The sequence below is a fragment of the Bubalus kerabau genome, chromosome 4 (assembly GCF_029407905.1).
Source record: "Bubalus kerabau isolate K-KA32 ecotype Philippines breed swamp buffalo chromosome 4, PCC_UOA_SB_1v2, whole genome shotgun sequence".
Taxonomy (NCBI): Eukaryota; Metazoa; Chordata; class Mammalia; order Artiodactyla; family Bovidae; genus Bubalus; species Bubalus kerabau.
The window spans coordinates 70,713,641-70,733,572 of record NC_073627.1 but is presented as its reverse complement, the minus strand read 5'-3'; the positions used below and the strand labels follow the sequence as shown (position 1 = coordinate 70,733,572).

The 19,932-nt window shown below is 40.6% G+C and overlaps 1 protein-coding gene across 1 annotated transcript in view; it reads right to left on the bottom strand.

Annotated features, from left to right (window-relative positions):
• Nucleotides 1–19,932, bottom strand: part of GALNTL6 (polypeptide N-acetylgalactosaminyltransferase like 6) — a 1,496,936-nt gene that overhangs the window by 128,522 nt on the left and 1,348,482 nt on the right. The window contains exon 7 of the mRNA XM_055577661.1: nucleotides 7,691–7,808. Within this exon, the coding sequence (XP_055433636.1) occupies nucleotides 7,691–7,808 (118 nt within the window). The remainder of the gene's footprint in view (nucleotides 1–7,690; nucleotides 7,809–19,932) is intronic.

Here is a 19,932-nt window from a genome sequence, read left to right as displayed (position 1 = left end):
TGACCCTGGCCACTCAGTTACCTGGGTACACCTGTAAGCCCCCTGGACAGAGGGCAGTGAGCTGGGGCACCTGTGTGAGGACAAGGACTCAAGGGGAGTGCCTCACCCCAGGCCTGAACCCAGGAGCTGGGTGACTTGCCTCCGTATGGAGACAGCAATGCCCCTGCCCTTGAAACATGAGCTTTCCCTGTCTCTTATGAGATTGAGAGTTTTTGACAGCAAGGTCTGAATCTGCTCAATCAACTTAATGTCTAAACCATCACTCTAGTCGTTCAGTAAACATAGCAAATAGCATTCATATTAGGTGGACCTACGCTGGATACAGGCTATACTGGATCCACTTGGAATCCTTGGCTCACAGTTGTGTGTGTCTTTCAAAGGCAATTGGGACTTCCCTGGTGGTCCAGTGGTTAGAACTTGACCTTCCAATGTAGGAGGTGCAGGTTTGATCCCTGGTCAGGGGGCTATGACCCCACAAGCCTCACGGCCAAAAAATCAGAGCATAAACAACAGAAGCAATGTTGTAATAAATTCAGTAAAGACTTTAAAAATGGTCCACATAAAAAAAATCTTAAAAAAAGAACCTAAAGGCAGTACATTTCTTCCCAAAGGGGATTATGCTAGTTAAAAAAATTATAATTATGTAATTCGATGATGTATCATTTGAATTGATGAAATATTGTTATGGAAAGAGTTGTTGCTCATATCAGAACTAATTTGAGGAGCTTAAAAGATGGAATTGTTTAAAAATTGCTGTCAAATCAGTGTGGGTGAAGTAATACTAAAGAGTCAGGTAAAAATCATAAAAAAATCAGAAGGGTTCTATGACTGCATGAAGATAGCTTCCAAGTGTCTTCAGGTTCTCATTTCAGTTTTTTTAAAAGTCTTTATTGACTTTGTTACAGTATTGCTTCTGTTTTATGTTTTGTTTTTTGGTCACAAGGCATGTGGGATCTTAGCTCTGCAACCAGGGATCAGACCAGTATACCCTGCGTTGGAAGGTGACATCTTAACCATGGACCCCCAGGGAAGTCCCTCTCATTTCAGTTTAGAGGAGCCCAAGCTGGGACTCCTGGTGGATGCAAAGTGGATGTGGTCCAGGCATCTCTAGTTTACCCCGACTCGAGGACCCAAATGCAGAAGGAACAGCTTTGGCTTCTCTTGCATTCGAAGACTGTGAATAAATGTACCCTTGTATGTTTTACTTTGGAGGAGGTTTTTTTTTGGACTGTGCTGGGTCTTTGATGCTGCATGGGCTTTTCTCTAGTTGTGATGAGCAGAGGCTTCTCATTGAGGTGGCTTCTCTTGTGGAGCATAGGCTTTAGGGGGCACGAGCTCAGTAGTTGGGGTTTTCAAGAGCACAGGCTCAGTAGTTCTGGCGCATGGGCTTAATTGCTCCACGGCATGTGGGATCTTCTTGGATCAGGCATCAAACCCACATCCCCTGCACTGGCAGGTGGTTTCCTAACCACTGAGCCATCAGGGACACCCTAGAGGAGATTCTTAACCTAAGTTTTTTGTGCTTTTCTGCTTTATCTGATGTTTATGTTTAACAGGTGAAATACCCATCTCAGTTGTACTTGACCTGAAGGCTCGTACTGGGCTTTCTTGCGTGCTTCTGCAGGGTCTAGCTTGCAGGGCACATGGATTCACGATGAAGGTTTCTGATTAATATTTTAGAGGGAATAACCCAAACTTTCAGGAACAAAGTCTGGTTAGTTAAAATCTCTGCAGTAAACAAGGACAGTGATAGATGGATGTGTTTCCATCTTTTCTGGGAAGGAAAGGAAAGCACGCCTTCAACTGGTTTGCAGTATAGCTGGAGACAGGTGAGGCAGATGACTGAGGGAAACTTTCATGGTTTATGATTTGGTATGCTAATTTGATTTGTGAGGTTCTTAGGAGCAATTGTGAACTTTTCCCAGGCAATGGGAACCCACTCCAGTACTCTTGCCTGGAAAATCCCATGGACGGAGGAGCCTGGTAGGCTGCAGTCCATGGGGTCGCTGAGGGTCGGACACGACTGAGTGACTTCATTTACACTTTTCACTTTCATGCATTGGAGAAGGAAATGGCAATCCACTCCAGTGTTCTTGCCTGGAGAATCCCAGGGATGGGGGAGCCTGGTGGGCTGCCGTCTATGAGGTTGCACAGAGTTGGACACAACTGTAGCAGGAGGGGAAAATAAAGTGACTCAGGGAATTAAATGAGTAAAAACTGTAGATAAGTTGAAAGAGGAGAAAAGAACAGGGAGGGAGGCTGGTGAAGAGGTTCCTGTGTATATTCTTAAGTTATTCCTGTGAATATGGAAATAACATATATTCCAAACAATACTGAGAAATTGGAATCAATTAATTCTCCAGGTGGCAACTGGAGAGCCTTTTTTTTCACATTTATCTTTGAATCTCTGGAGCTTAGCCCAGAGTTGGCACGTTGTAATCAATAAATAAATGCCCACTGAATGAATTAGTGACTGATAAAGGCTGAAAGAGTGTGAGAGATAAGTGATAATTTCCTTACATATCTGAACCTCAAGCTTTTGCACGGGAAGGACAAGAGCACATAACAGAGGTGGTCACTTGCTGTTGTTGTTGTTGAGTCACTAAATCGTGTATGGCTCTGGAGTGGGTTACCATGCCCTCCTCCAAGGGATCTTCCTGACCCAGGGATTAAACCTGCATCTCTTACATCTCCTGAATTGGCAGGTAGGTTCTTTACCACTAATGCCACCTGGGAAGCCCTTTTGTTTCCAGATGCAACTCCAAACTGAGTACCTGGAATACTGCCCTGATGTAAATTAGATGCTCAGTAAAAGCTAGTTGAGTGTCTGACTTAATGGTGCTTTTTCCTCCCTGGCAGCTGGTAACCTAGCAACATTTGAAAGGCAGCTGGATAATTCTGGGTCATTTGAGAATTCAGATTCATATTAAAAGAGATGGAAGCCTGAGCACAGGGCAGACGGATCATTTCTCTAGCGAGCTCTTTTCCTTGGCTGTGTCCTGAAATACCACAGCAACGTTTTTGTGGTATGCTGTGCTGGTCTCTGTGTGATGGCATGAAATCTCCTCACCTCGCCAGATGTTAGAAAAAGGAAAGCTGTTCAGAGAGACAGAGAACTGAGGTGCCCCCATAGCCAGCATCGTCTGACCCAAAACTCAGCCTTTTAATATAAAGCAGAGGGTCCCCCACCCCCGGGTTTTCTCAGTGGCTCAGACAGTAAAGAATCTGCCTGCAGTGCAGGAGACCTGGGTTCAATGCCTGGGTCAGGAAGATCCTCTGGAGAAAGGAGTGACAACCCCCACTCCAGTATTCTTGCCTGGAGAATTCCATGGACAGAGGAGCTGCCGTGGACAGAGGCCGGCTACACAGTCCATGTGGTCACAAAGAGTCAGACAAGACTGAGAGACTAACACAAACTTTTCTGGACATATTTTCATTCAGCCACAGAATCTTGTCATAAACGTTATTGAAATGATTCTTTGGTTGACGCGCAAACAGCAAGCAAAGATGCCTGATGACAAATGCAGACCAAAATCTTTTGAATGAGAGTTTCTAAGTTTCAGACTTGAAACAATTTCTTTTGATGGTGTGGAATAGACTGGTGAATTCTCAGTTGTCTGTACATGCTCCAAGCCTGGAGGGCTGACCAGTGAGCATCTGACAGTGCTTTCCTTGGTAAAATTAATCACAATTTATGGACTATTTCTCCAAATACAGATATTTGATTTTTTCTTTGACTTTTTAAAATGTCATTGAGCAGAGCTATTTGTAGACAATTCTTTTGATTTATCTCATATGGAGAATATTCCTCATCTTCCAAGCAAATTCCACCAAAACCTGCTTGAGTGTGTCCCCCTTATGTTCCAAGTACTAATAGAGAGGGACAGGAACCCCAAGGTCAGCTCTGTCCTTGGAATTCTCTAGGAAAGGGTACTGGAGTAGGTTGCCATTTCCTTCTCCAGGGTACTTTCCAACCCAGGGATTGAATCTGGGTCTCCTGCATTGCGGGCAGATACTTTACCAACTGAGCTACTAGGGAAGTACTAACTTTTTCTCCAAATACAGATATTTGATTTTTCTTTGACTTTTTAAAATGCCATTGAGCAGAGCTATTTGTAGACAGTTCTTTTGATTTATCTCATATGGAGAATATTCATCATCTTCCATGCCAATTCCACCAAAACCTGCTTGAATGTGTTTCCCTCATGTTCCAAGTACTGATAGAGAGGGACAGCAAGCCCAAGGTCAGCCCACAGTGGCGGGAAGGACAAAGGGCTGTGTCTGAAACGGGACCCCATAAGACATAGCTGTTGACAAAGAATCTGGCATTCCCATCAAACAAACTGGGGCAACATAGTCCTGAACCTCTAGCTCTGTTTCCATGGTTTCTAGACAAAGACAGAAGGGCTGCATTCCAATCATAACCTTCAGAATGACAGATAATGGGAGGAAGAGGAAGTGGGGTAATAAAACCCCAGGTCACCCTGAAAAGAAGCAATAGATAGAAGTGATAGCCACGTGAGAGGTTCAAGTTTGTGTTTGTCTTACAAATACCCCTGTGATGTAGAATGCAGATTCCGTTCTGCAAACTCGCAGACTTCCCGCAGTGCTTTTATCTACACCCGGTTCTTTATTCAAAGTCAGGTATCTCTTTAATACAGGTTTCCTTTTTCCATTTTTTTTCTTTTTAAATAATTTTTAAAAAAGCATAGGGACTTCCCTGGTGGTCCAGTGGCTAGGCCTGCATGCTTCCCGTGCAGGGTGCCTGGGTTCAATCCTCGGTCTGGGAATTTATTAACAGATCCCACATGCCACAACTGAAGGCCTGGCATAGCCAAATAAATAAATAATAATTCAATAAATTAAAAAAATTGAGGTATAGTTGATTTACATTGTTTCAAGTGATTCATAGGTTATGATAAGATATTGAATGTAGTTCCCTGTGTAGGTCCTTGTTGTTTATTTTATATACAGTAGTGTGTGTCTGTTAATCCTAAATTCCAAATTTATCCCTTCCCTGCTTACCCCTTTGGTAACTAGTTTGCTTTCTATGTCTGTGAGTCTATTTCTGTTTCATAAATAAGTTCATTTGTAGCTTTTTTTTTTTTTTTTTAGATTCCACATATAAGTGATACTATACAGTACTCGTCTTTTTTTGTCTGACATTTCATTTAGTATGGTAATCTCTAGGTCCATCCATGTTGCTGCAAATGACATCTTTTTTGTTCTTTTTCTTATGGCTGAGTAACATTCTATTGTATACCTGCACCACAGCTCTATCCATTCCTCTGTCAGTGGACACTTAGGTTGTCTTCATGTCATAGCTAATTTAAATGGTGCTGCTGTGAATACAGGGGTGCATGTGTCTTCTTGAATTATAGTTTTGTCCAGATACATGCCCAGGAGTGGGAATGCTGGATCATACAGCAACTCTTATTTTTTTGTTTTTTTAAGGAACCCGTCCATATTGTTTTCCCCAGTGGCTGCAACAATGTATGATCCACCAGCAGTATTAAGAAGGTTCCCTTTGCTCTACACCGTTTCCACGATTTATTATTTGTACAATACATATTTTTCTTGATAGTATTTTAAACCTAAAGAACTCATGAATTAAGAGAATATAAAAACCAAAAAAACTCTTGAACTGTGAAAAGTAAAAAGCATTCTTTGACCTCTTATGATATTGCAAATGTAGCAATGCTGTATTTTCTTTTACTGCTGGAGTCAAACGCAATTTTCTGTTTTTCCAGTGGAAGGAATTATTGTAATTCCTTCCAGCTTTGGACCACATCTGATATCAGCAGTATTTTGCCAGAGTCAGCACAGAGTTCGTGGCTATGCTCTTGGGCTATAATGAAGACATGCTCCTCTGTTCAGAGAGAGGAACCATTAGCTAGAGACTAACAGGGTAACTGTGAAGTTGGGAATGGTGTTGGCAGATATGACTTGGGTGAATGGACAATTTTATGTTTCTGTATTCTCTGTAATTGAGTCATCCTGAGCATTTTAATCCCTAAGCAACACCAGGTAGTTTATTTAATCTTTACAACTTAAAAAAATTAATGTAAAAATCTTTAAAACTTTCAAGTCTCAGTTTCTTCATCTATAAAATAGAATAATACCAACTTCTTAGAGCTGTGGTTTTAAAATATATAATGCATGTAAAGCACTTGGCCTAGCATTTGTATATCACATATCATTGAATAAATGGTGTAAATGTACCTATACAGAAGTTTGAGAAAACAGTGCCTAAGATGTGAAATTAGATGTGTTTCAATAATGGTGAGAAGAAGCACTAATTTAGTAAATAGTGTTCCCAGGTTTATTGCCAGCAGTCAGATTGAAAATTCTAGATGTCCTGAAGCCTGCAGTAATGTCTCCTGAGTTTCTCTTTGGGGATATTTATTTTATAACACTTTGGAGACAACATAACATTTCTGTTAACACACTGAATATGGTTATTAAAGTTGAATAAAAACCAGTTTTATCAATTTCTTTTATCCATAAATTCAAAAAGTTTAGCTAGACTATTAGGTTTGACTTGTACTGTATTCAGGATACATTTTATTTTAGCAAGAATTGGTTTGACTTTATAGAGGTAATTAAGAGAGCTGATTTATTTACTGAGATTTCGGTATGGTAAATTTTGTGAGAATCACTATCTTCTGTATGAATAATGACAAGAATAAAGGAAAAAAGAAAACCTTTTGCATAGTTTATTTTGCTTTGATTATCTGATCTTCATATGTTGTAGTAAATGTTGTCATTTACAAAACCTGAAATTTTATATGCTATTATATATTTATGTATCATATATGTGTGTATCAGAATATATGCATGCATATATATGTAATAAAGGCTTCCTGGATGGCTCAGTGGGTAAAGAATCTGCCTGCCAATGCGGGAGAGCAGGTTTGATTGGAGAAGGGCATGGCAACCCACACTAGTATTCTTGCCTGGATGATCCCATGAACAGAGGAGCCTGGTGGGCTATAGTCCATGAAGTCGCAAAGAGTGAGACCCAACTGAGCGACTGAGAATATATGTAATAAAGTATATAATTTTAGAAGTACTTATGGTCCAAGCAAATGGAAACGAAACCTGAGTAGTTTAAGATAAAAATAAAAAACTCACTTGTTTTGGAATTCTATAAAGATTCAGTTATACATATATACGTCATTTAACCATTAAATTGCTCAGTCGTGTCTGACTCTTTGCGACCCCATGGACTGTGGCCCACCAGGCTCCTCTGTCCGTGCAATTTTTCTGGCAAAAATACTGGAGTGGGTTGCCATTTCCTTCTCCAGCATATGTGTTTGTTCTAGAACAAACATAAAGGGCAGAAGCTCCAGTAATTCCATTGTTTTCACCTCCTAGCCACTGTCTGTCTGTTCTGGGGGCCTGAGAAGGAACGCACGGCCAGCGGAGCAGCAGGGGTGCTCACGCAGCGCGTTTCCTGCCTGCAAGTGGGATTCTGGACTTTCTCCTCTGCTTTACTTTGATGGCATGACTGCATCTCTAGGAAGCTTCAGGAGGAAGTAGCCTCTCTCAGCCAAAAGCTGAGGTGGGAAAATGACATGTCTGTTTTCGATGTCAATTTATAGCATAGGTCACAAAACGAAATGTCGCCATTCCATTGCAATTGTCAAAAAGAGGCTGACCTAGTGTGGCAAGGGTGCTGATGGCTTACCTTGAAAGAAATTTCATATTGCTCTCCTCCCCAGATCTCCAGACCTGGATCATAGCCACCCAACTCCCAAAACCATTTGCGATCCACGGCAAAGAGACCTCCAGCCATAACGGGAGACCTGTGAAAGGAATAAAACCATCTTTAAAGGGTTCTGAGCATCGGGGACCCGGGCATTTTGCTTGGGGATAAAAACAGCAAACTTTAAGTTTCAGTGGTCACTGCACAGTTTTTCAGTGAGTGCACATGAGTTCTCACGGGGTCTCCAATCGCTCCTGGAACCCCCATGGGCTTTTAACTTCATAGTTCAGGCTCTCAAGCCACTCACGCCCCATGGAGCCACACATTAGCTACGTGTGTTTGTCATCAGAGAGAAGTATAAGATGACTAGTGACTGATATGTTGGGAAAATCAGTGGTTTTATGGCTTTTCCTCAAAGTGAAAGAGATCTTATACTATCAGACACATAAAAACATAGATAACACAGTTGTAGACCATAACTTTAATTAATTTCTCATATGTATTCACCATGCACCTACCATTTCCAGGTTATGTCCATTTAACAGACTACAAGATGGTCAGTTAGAACAAAATAACCAACCAGAACTAGTTAGTAGCATGCCGAAGCTGGAGTTTAAACTAGGTCTTTTCACTTTAATGATGTTCTTTTTAAAGTCTACCTTTCTAGGAAATATTCTTTGGATCAAATAATAATTTCAAGTTTTCTGCTCTTGCTAGGATGCATTGCAGTCACATTACTATGTAATGAGGTAATTTATAATCATTGGATTCTGCCCTAAAATTTTTTTTTTTTTTTTTGCAATTCAGGAGCAGCTTTTCAGTTTTTCTGTTATTATTATTATTATTATTTTTTAATGTTTTTTGCCACTGTTTTGCAGTGGGAGCATGAAGTCTTAACCACTGGACTGCCAGAGGAGTCTGCTCACGTGTGTGTGTATTTAATATTTATGTATTTGGCTGCACCGAATCTTAGTTGTGGCACATGGGATTTTTTAGGTGTGGCGTGTGGGGTCTTTAGCTGTGACATGCACACACTTAGCTGTGGTATGTGGGATCTAGTTCCTTGACCAGGGATCAAACTTGGACCCCTGCATTGGGAGCTGGGAGTCTTAGCCACTGGACCACCTGGAAAGTCCCAGCTCTTGGGTTTTTGAATGTTCACTGTGTGCTGGGCTCTTCTGTGAGATTCTTGTCCAGTTCTTTTGATTAATCCTTACTGCAGCCCTAGGAATACCATCCCTGTGTTCTACTGGGAGAAACAGGACGAGGGAGGGAGGGCCCAACATCCTCTCTGGGCCAGGATGGTGGTGGCGCTGTGGCTGAACCAGGTACTCTGATTCCAAAGCCTTTGAGTTCTTTACTGCAATGCTGTTTCTGTTTCAATGTTTAAAGAGAGTTGATGTTGTTTAGTTGCTAAGTTGTGTCCCAGTCTTTGCGAACCCATGGACTGTAGCCCACCAGGTTCCTCTGTCGTGGGATTTCCCAGGCAAGAATACTGCAGTGGGTTGCCATTTCCTTCTCCAGGGGATCTCCCCGACTCAGGGATTGGACCCATATCTCTGAGTCTCCTGCACTGCAGGAGGATTCTTTACCCCAAGTAAAAAGAGACAGCGACATAAATGTGTACATAAAACAACTAAAGAACACTTTATGCAGACCAAGCAAATCTGTAAAAACACACACAGTCAATAAAATTTTTGTGACACTTCTGAAGATTTTTTGGAAACAAAGGATATTTATATATATAAGTACAAGACACTAAATACTGGAGGCATGTTTAAAAATGTCTAAGTAAATAAGACACACCAATTTACAGACTCACTGAAGTCGTGCCGTTGGTAACTTTCTATGATGCTCTAGAGGGACATAAATGTGAATTTATTTAAGTGTGTTGTATATTTCAGAGACTTTGTATGTTGCAATGGTACTTGGCCTAATCACTTTAGTTTAAGATTCTAAAAAATATGTGTATACTCTCTGTAGATGGAAAGATTACAAGACAGGAAGAGGGATTTATTTCTCCCCTAGGAAAGTGAGCAGGATTGAAATAATAACACAAAGGATCTCATGCATTTCAAAAATTCTGTTTGAAATGGAAGTCTTGGAACCAGATGTGCCTTACTTTCGCTCTCTCTCCAGCAGTATATTCTCTTCCCATTTTTCATGCCCTGAATTTCAGAGGGAATCACAGCTATAGCTGGGACAGACAGGCATGGGACCACATCCTGGGGGCAGTTCCTCAGTGATCGTATTTGATACATCTGTGTCATCTTTGGTTCCATGGGGCTTGGGCTCAAGCGATTAGAAATTCTCAGTCCTTAATAATAAATTATAAAACATATTGAGAGATAACCCAGCATAATATATAGTTTGCTTCACTGTTAAAAAAGAGCAATGTGTGCATGCTCAGTTGCTTCAGTCATGTCCGACTCCTTGAGACCTTGTGGACTGCGCCTGCCAGGCTCCTCTGTCCATGGGATTCTCCAATAAAGAATACTGGAGTGGGTTGCCATGCCCTCCTCCAGGGGATCTTCCCCACTCAGGGACTGAACATGCATCTCCTACATCTCCTGCATTGCAGGTGGATTCTTTACTGCTGATCCACTGGGGAAGCCCCAAAAGAGCAATAGTCATAATGGAATTGCACGCACCTAATTTGTAAATTCTGGATCTAATGGAGCAGGGACTAATTTAGGTGTGTGGGAAGATGATATGTCCAAGTGTTGGGGAAATTAGGATATTCAGAATGCAGCTGGGTATATATGGTCTTAGACCAGAGATGTGGTCAAAACTGTAAGTAAACTTGGTTGACATCAGTTTAAACACAGCAAGAAAAATCATTAGAATGTATGAAAATATCCAGTAATATTGAAGGAACATGGCATCGAGCTGTGTTTATTTTGGCCAAAATACACCTGCATTTCAAAAAATTACAAAAAGAAATTGTCAGTTCTATTCAGTCTGGACCACAAATGGAAAGATCTTAAGTCCTACCAATGTATTCTCATTTGACTGTGTAAAACATGAGACCAGAGTGCAACAGAATTTACACTGTGCAGACTAAATCTCCCAACTAGAGTTACTACTATTATAGATATGGAACTAGTCTAGCTATTGGGAAGAGAACATCCTAGATTGATATTTTTTATTGTAAATGATTTATTGGAAACACAACATCTTGTGTTTCTTGATGAGTTTATAAAAAACTAAACTTGGGATGTATCTTTGGTTAGTTTGAGGCATAATAAAATAAATTCATATGGACCCCCTTACCTTCACTGATGTTGTTTCCAAGCCCTAGAAAAATTAGCATCTCCTATCTTGATTAGTGTGAATGATTGGTATGAAACAAGCCTTTTGTTTGTGTATTTATTCATATTTGTCCATTAATCTTTTGAACAGTGTAACTAAGGTATAGTTGTCATGCAATGAATTGCAAATATTTTAAGTGGAAAATTTGATAGGTTTTGACTTATGGATACCCCTCGGTACCATCATTACACTTAGGAAAAAGTAACACATCTATCATGTCTCCAGAGTTTCCTCATTGTATCCCTCCCTCCCTCCTGACCCTCTTCTCATCCCTTTCCTCTAGGACGTAACTGATTTCTGCCTCTGTAGATGAGTTTTAATTGTCTCGAATTTTATATAAATGAAATCATACAGTATGTACTCTCCTTTGGGAGTGTCTGACTCCTTTCATTCATGTCATTATTCTGAGACTCACTCTTGTTGTAATGTCTATTAATAGTTTCTTCCTTTTTGATTGCTGAGTAGTATTCCATTTGCATGGATATACTATAGTTTGATTACCTATTTGCCCACTGATGAACGTTTGGGTTTTTTTCAGCTTGGGGCTATTACAAATAAAGCTGCTGTGAGTTTTGTGTGCTAATCTTTGTGTGGATATATGCTTTCATTTCTCTTGAGAAAAAGCCTGGGAGTGGAATGACTAAATCATGTGGTAGGTGTGGGTTTAACCTTTTAAGAAACTGTGAAACTCTTTCCCAGAGTGCTTGTGACTTTATATTCCCACCAGCTGTATTTGAGTTCCAACTGCTACATATCCTCATATACTTGATATGGGCAGTTTGAAGTTTAGTCACTATAACAGGGGCATGCTGCTGCTGCTAAGTCGCTTCAGTCGTGTCCGACTCTGTGCGACCCCATGGACTGCAGCCTACCAGGTTTCTCCGTCCGTGGGATTCTCCAGGCAAGAATACTGGAGTGGGTTGCTATCTCCTTCTCCATTACAGGGGCATGGTGGTATCTTATTGTGGTTTTGTTTTGCATTTCCACAATGATTAATGGTGCTGAGCAAATTATGTTATTCCTTTATTTTGCCTAGTCAGTCTGGCTAGAAGCTTATTGATCTGCTTAAAGAATTAACTTTTGGTTTCATTGATTTTTCTTTATTGTTTTCAGTTTTATATTTCATTGATTTCTCCATGGTCTTCATTAGTTTAATTATTCTACTGACTTTGTACTTTATTTTCTCTTCTTTTTCTAGTTACTTAGGGTGGAAGCTGATATTATTGATCTGAGATTTTTTTTCTAATAAAGCTATTTAGTACTATAAGTCTCCCTTAAATACTGCTTTAGAAGAATTCTGCAAAAGAAAAAAGATATGCAGTGTTCCCATTTTCATCATGTTCAAATACTCCATACTTTCTCTGTTGTTTTCTTTCTGTGACCTATGGGTTATATAAATGTATGTAATTTATTTTCCAAGTATTTGGTATTTTTTTTGGAGGTCTTTCTGTTATTGATTTACATGTAATTCCATTGTGGTTAGGGAACACACTTTGAAAGACTTGAATCCTTTTAAATTTATTGGGGTTTTTTACTGGCTCAGAATGTGATCTATATGAATGCATTCTGTCGCCATTGAATGGAGTGGTTTATAAATATTTATTAGGTAAGCCTGGTTGATAGTGTTGTTCAAGTCTTCCATATTCTTATTGATTTTTCTGCTTCCTTGTTGTATCAATTACTGAGAGGGATATTGAAATCTATGCCTATAATTCTGGATTTGTTTATCTCTTCCTCTGTTCTATCAAGTTTTTGCTTCATGCATTTTGTAGCTCTGTTAATAAGTGCGTATATGTGTAGGAATTTCATGTGCTCTTGATGAATTGACCTCATTCTCATTACAAAATGGCTCATCACCTCTGGTAATATTCTTTACTCAGGCATTGATCTTGCTTGGGTATTAGTATAGCCATTTCAGCTTTCTTTAGATTTATACTCTCGGAACACTAATATTTATACCTGTTAGGCCTTTTTACTTTACTTTTTAAACTATTTGTGTCTATATTTAAAGTGGTTTTCTTGTTGGCAGCTTATACTTGTATCTTGCTGTTAAAAGTCCCTGCTTTTACATTGGGATGCTGAGATCACTTGCTTTTAATATGATTATTCATGTGATTAGGTTTAAAACTATTATCTTCTTTGCTTTCTGTATGTCCCATCTGTTGTTTCCTTTTCCTTCTTTCCCTGTCTTTATGGTTAATTGAATATTTCTCATGATTGCATTTGGTGCTTCTCTGCCTGCGTAATAAATTTTTATTTGAGATACAGAAGTTTTTGGGTGCTGGATATTTTGAACATTTTTGAGCTTTGTTCCAGGATGCAATTGGAGGTAGTTTGACCCTTTTGCGAGCCTTAAGCAAGGCATAATCTACAAATTATTCACACCCTTAAGGTAAGACCCTGTGTGTGCTTCAATGTCCTGTGATTATTGGGTTGTTCAGTCTGATGGGAACAGACTCTCTTCTCCGCCTTGGATGCCTTCTGGCTACTGTTACTTCTAATTCTTTCTAGTTGTTCTTTTGCATTTGTGGGCAGTTTCTTCTCATGCACAGGCTCTTGTCAGTCCTCTGCAGAGGACTCAGGGGGTACCCTCGGGAGCTTCCTCCCATGCGACTCTCTTCTGCCCTTGAAATGTTGGCTGCCCTCTTCTCCCCAGACTCTTGGCTCCACATTGACTTAGGCTGGCCTCGCCGGGCTCCCCTCCTTACACCACAACCTGGAGACTCTCTCAAGTAAGTAAGCTGGGGATGAGTCCAGGTCTCACCTAATTGTTTCCCGTCTTTCAGGAATCAGTGTCCTTCATTCCCAGACATCTGGTATCTTGAAAACCACTGTTTCATGTGTGTTTGTTTCTTGTTTTTTCAGATGACAGGGTAAATCTGGGCCGTATTACTCCAACTTGTTCAGAAATGAAAGTCTGAAAATCTACCCTTTAATTTTGTTTTAGAATATTTTAAAATATGTATTTTTAGTAGATGTATGTTTGCGTGTTTACAAAGAATTTTGTTCCTACTTCTGTCCCCATCATAAGTTTTCCTTATGTATCTTTTCGGAGATATTTCATAGTCATATAAGCAAATATAAATCTATTTTATTTTTCTTCCTATTCTATGAAAATGGTTGTATTGCTACATCCAGTGGTCTTTACCTAATTCTTTTTAAAACTCCCTAACATATTTTTTATATCTATTTTTATTTATTTATTTGGCTGTTCTCTTAGTTGTGGCATGCCAGACCTTTAGTTGTGGCATGTGGGATCTATTTCCTTGACCAGGGATTGAACCCAGGTCCCCTGCATTGAGAGCTTGGAGTCTTAGCCACTGGACCACCAGGGAAGTCCCTCCCTAACATATTTTAATGGTCATGTCATATTGAAAAGAGCTTTCTTGTTTTATTTTCCTAATATTTGCTCATTATTCCATTATGCACAAAGTTGTGTATCTATGTATATAGTGAACATTTAGATTATTTTCACTATTTTCCTATTTCAGAACTTCCACAATAAATAATGTACATATATCATTTCCATGTGTGTGAGTAACTCTTTAGGAGAAATGCCTAGAATTTTATATCCTGGTTTGTTATAAAGAGTAAAACTGTAGAAACGGATTGACTTTTCCACTTCTGGAAGCTAAAGTTTCATTGTGAATTGTGTCCTAACCTGACACTTTAGTTCAAGTTTCACACCAGTCCAAATGCAATGATTTAGGGTCTGATAAAATTAGAGAAGAGTCAGATAAAAGTGGCAATTCTACCGAGAAATTACAGATCTATCATAAAATATTAGTATCTGTCAGACTACTGGTCGATTTCGCCAAGGAAACGTCATTCTTGTGATAATACTTGGAGAGGAATTGTTGAAAAGTTTCCCAGGGTAATTCATTTTTCAAAAAGGAAAGAAAGAGGAATAAAGGATGGATTTGAGGCTGGAAAAGGCCCCATGCTGGGAAGGAGAACAGTAATAGGAGGAGGAGGGAGGCCCTTGCTGCTGGCACCAGAGCATCCAGGGGGTTGGGGATGATGCTTGAGAGGTGACCCGTGCAGGGCCATGCAGCGTGGGCGCTCAGAATTCCCGCTGGTCCATGAAATGGGCAATGCCAGTGCAGCACAGATTATCCCTAAATTAGTCTATATTTGTTCTTCCACCTGGATGGCCACCACCCTCTTACTTCAAGCACAGAGTGAGCCAGGGCACCAGCCCCAGTGTTTCTTGTGGTTTGGCAGGAAGACTCTGCTCAAAGGCTCATAGAAGCTTGTCCTTCTAATTCTTGCCCTTCCCCGCTTGAGATCACAGATGATGCCCGGGGAGGAAGGGAGAGGGGAGAAGGTAGACCCCCGCAGAACTGTCATCCCGGGGTGAGGGAGCCCCAACCCTGTGCTGTGAAAGTGCCACTGGGGTATACAGGGAAGATACCTACTCCCCACCTACCCCCCCCCCCCCCAAAAAAAAAAACCCCACAGCTCTTGGCTTTAATAAACTATCCTGTGTGGAATTCCCAGAACTGCTGGATTCAAAACCAGGTGGCTTGCCACCAAGGTTCTTGGTGGCCACCCCAGTGGATTGGTAGCCATGGTCACAAGGACAAGTCTGTTGGTTTGGCCTCATTGGATTCTGGAATGTTTGTCCTCCTGGAGAAGAAGGGACTGCCATTGTAAGAGAGACTGAACTTCCTGCTGCTTTTGTGCAGGGAACTCAGAGCTGGATTCTGGATGGGTTGAAATCCATACCTCATCACAGAGATGGGAGTTAACTCTAGCGCAAAGTTTTTCAGTGACATCAAGAGAAGGATAGCTTTGTTCCCCATAGATTAAAAAAGATTTCATTGTTGCATTGTTTTCTCATCAGAGAAAATGGAGAAGGGCTGTTGATATTTTTAACTTACTCTTCTACTTTCTTGGTGGCTTAGACTTCCCTGTTGGCTCAGACAGTAAAGCGTCTGCCTGCAATGCAGGAGACCTGGGTTGGGTCCCTGGGTTGGGAAGATCCACTGGAGAAGGAAATGGCAACCCACTCCAGTATTCTTGCCTGGAAAATCCCATGGACAGAGGAGCCTGGTAGGCTACAGTCCATGGGGTTGCAAAAGAGTTGCACACGACTGAGCGACTTCACTTTCTTCTACTTTCTATTTTCCATTTTAAATATATACTAATCACTTCATGCGAAATAGATGGGGAAACAGTGGAAACAGTGTCAGACTTTATTTTTCTGAGCTCCAAAATCACTGCAGATGGTGACTGCAGCCATGAAATTAAAAGACGCTTACTCCTTGGAAGGAAAGTTATGACCAACCTAGATAGCATATTCAAAAGCAGAGACATTACTTTGCCAACAAAGGTCCATCTAGTCAAGGCTATGGTTTTTCCTGTGGTCATGTATGGATGTGAGAGTTGGACTGTGAAGAAAGCTGAGTGCCAAAGAATTGATGCTTTTGAACTGTGGTGCTGGAGAAGACTCTTGAGAGTCCCTTGGATGGCAAGGAGATCCAACCAGTCCATTCTGAAGGAGATCAGCCCTGGGATTTCTTTGGAAGGAATGATACTAAAGCTGAAACTCCAATATTTTGGCCACCTCATGCGAAGAGTTGACTCATGGGAAAAGACTCTGATGCTGGGAGGGATTGCGGGCAAGAGGAGAAGGGGACGACAGAGGATGAGATGGCTGGATGGCATCACTGACTCGATGGACATGAGTCTGAGTGAACTCTGGGAGTTGGTGATGGACAGGGAGGCCTGGCGTGCTGCGATTCATAGGGTCGCAAAGAGTCGGATACGACTGAGCGACTGATCTGATCTGAATTGCCCCAAACCCTTCCCACTGGCCTCGTGTCCTGCGATTTCTAATTTATTTATCTTCATTCTCCTTGATTTCTTCCAAAATACCGTTACTGATTTTGTTTCCCTGGGAGTGTTAGCACACTGTAGACATGTTTTACTGGGACTGTGTGTCCGTGTAACTTTTAACATATTAATTTACTTTATGAGTATTGCACAGGTAATGTCATAAAGCAGGCTTGGTTTTGCCATTAGAAAGCAACTGTTATCCTTGGGTTGACTTTTAAAATGAATATAACCATGAAGTAACATATTCCTAGAGAAGATTCTTTATTCTTCAGGCCATAGAAATGTGACTTTGCTGAATACCTAATGGAAATCAGTTTTCCATTTTATATGATTGCTATTGAACCAGGTAACAAATATGCTTTCCTTTTTAACTTACAGTAGACTAGTCTACTTTTCCACATCAGTTTTTATTTCCAAACTGACTTTAAGTTCATGGGGCAATAATGTAAAAATGTCCTAGAAACATTTTTATTTGGTACCAGTGAAAAATTCCTTATGTTTTCATTTGCAAATGCATTTTTCAAAGTGTGTTTTTGGTTGTTTTTGCTAAACTAGAAGCTGTATCCTTTTTTTTAAATTTTGGTCTTACCCTGCTTCACGTGGGATCATTGTTCCTGGACCAAGGATCAAACCTATGCCCCCTGCAGTGGAAACAGGGAGTCTTAACCATTGGACCACCAGGAAAGCTCTGGGATGTGGTTCCTAATTCTAGTAACCTAACCCCATGATTCCCACAGAATTCTAAGAAGTTGCTAGTCTTCCTAATATTCTTTATTTAATACATGGACTCTTTGCTCACATGAGAACAAAAATGGCATTTTAATAAAAAATCTCTAGAGTATTTTTGTCTACCTACTCTCACTTTCAGAAAGTGTTATTTCACATTTTAATACATCTTGTTCATTCTTTAGAAGTCAGAAGACTAAAAAAATCCTACTGAAAGATAAATACACATAAAAATTTATTTTTAAAATGGACAATTAAAACCTAGGTCCAAGAACCCAAAGGAAACCTTCAATTTGGTCTCTTAGAGATCTGGTTCTCAATTTCCTTTCACTTTAGTGGTGTCAGTGAGAATTCTGAATGTGTGGGTTGGAATGTGAATTTGATCAGAAATGAATGGCATGATTTCCCTCAGGAATCCATCAAGCCAAGTCAATCAACATCGAGACAAACCACATAATTTTCGATTAGGTAATGAGAAATTTTTAGTTGGCACATGCCTCAGAACAGTTACAGCCAAAATATAATTATTTTCAACTAGGATTCAAATTGAGTAAAATGATACTACAGATTCAAACATAGTATCTTTTCTAACATGTTTTTTCTTTTAAGTATTAGATCATTGGTTACATTAGAATTTTGGAAAGAGTGGCTAAAAAGCTCCTGATATATTGACTTGTCTCATTTACCTCTTTTTTGCCATTTTATTTTAAATTTTCATTTTATTGGAGTATAATTGTTTTACAATGTTGTGTTAGTTTCTGCTGTACAATGAAATGAATCAGCCATATGTATACATACAGCCCCTCTCTCTTGTGTCTCCCTTCCAGCCATCCCCACTACCCCTCTAGGTAATCACAGAGCACCCCATGAACTTACTGAGTACCTGCCATGAATCAATCACAATAGAGAGCACGTTTTCTCACTGCAGCCTTCATATAACAATACAACTCTACAGCATGGGAGCGACGGACCACAATTCAGCTAGTCAGCAGGAGATTCCAATACCTCACTTTACAGATTAGGAGACTGAGACCCAGAGCTATCAAGTGATATATCTAAGGTCAAACAGGTCATGGGGAAAAAAATAACCTGCATTTGTGTGATAAGGTGCAAGTAATTTTACTTTTCAGTGTTATTATAAATTCCCTAGCTCATTCTTTGATTTTTCTAACCTTTCAGCAATTAGAATAAGTGCTAGTGGTAAAGAACCCATCTGCTAATATAGGAGATGTGGGTTCGATCCCTGAGTGGGGAAGATCCCCTAGAGAAGGAAATGGGAACCCACTCCAGTATTTTTGCCTGGAGAATTCCATGGACAGAGGAGCCTGATGGGCTCCAGTCCATTGGGTTGCACAGAGGCGATGTGACTGAAGTGACTTAGCATGCATGCATGCAGGCATGTTTCAATGCTACTTTTCCTATTTGGCCCACCCTCTCCTGCCCTCCCTGTGTTCACAAGTCTGTTCTCTATGTCTGGGTCTCCACTGCTGCTCTGCAAACAGGTTCATCAGTACCATCTTTCTAGATTCCATATATAGGCATTCAGTTCAGTTCAGTTCAGTCGCTCAGTTGTGTCCAACTCGTTGTGAACCCATGAATCGCAGCATACCAGGCCTCCCTGTCCATCACCATCTCCTGGAGTTCACTCAAACTCACGTCCATCGAGTCAATGATGCCATCCAGCCATCTCATCCTCTGTCGTCCCCTTCTCCTCCTGCCCGCAATCCCTCCCAGCATCAGAGTCTTTTCCCATGAGTCAACTCTTCACATGAGGTGGCCAAAGTATTGGAGTTTCAGCTTTAGTATCATTCCTTCCAAAGAAATCCCAGGGCTGATCTCCTTCAGAATGGACTGGTTGGATCTCCTTGACTCTCAAGAGTCTTCTCCAATACCACAGTTCAAAAGCATCAATTCTTCTGCGCTGAGCCTTCTTCACAGTCCAACCCTCACATCCATACATGACCACAGGAAAAACCATAGCCTTGACTAGATGGACCTTTGTTGGCAAAGTAATGTCTCTGCTTTTGAATATGCTATCTAGGTTGGTCATAACTTTCCTTCCAAGGAGTAAGCGTCTTTTAATTTCATGGCTGCAGTCACCATCTGCAGTGATTTTGGAGCCCAGAAAAATAAAGTCTGACACTGCTTCCACTGTTCTCCATCTATTTCCCATGAAGTGATGGGACCGGATGCCATGATCTTCGTTTTCTGAATGTTGAGCTTCAAGCCAACTTTTTCACTCTCCACTTTCACTTTCATCAAGAGGCTTTTTAGTTCCTCTTCACTTTTTGCAAAAGGGTGGTGTCATCTGCATATCTGAGGTTATTGATATTTCTCCCGGCAAT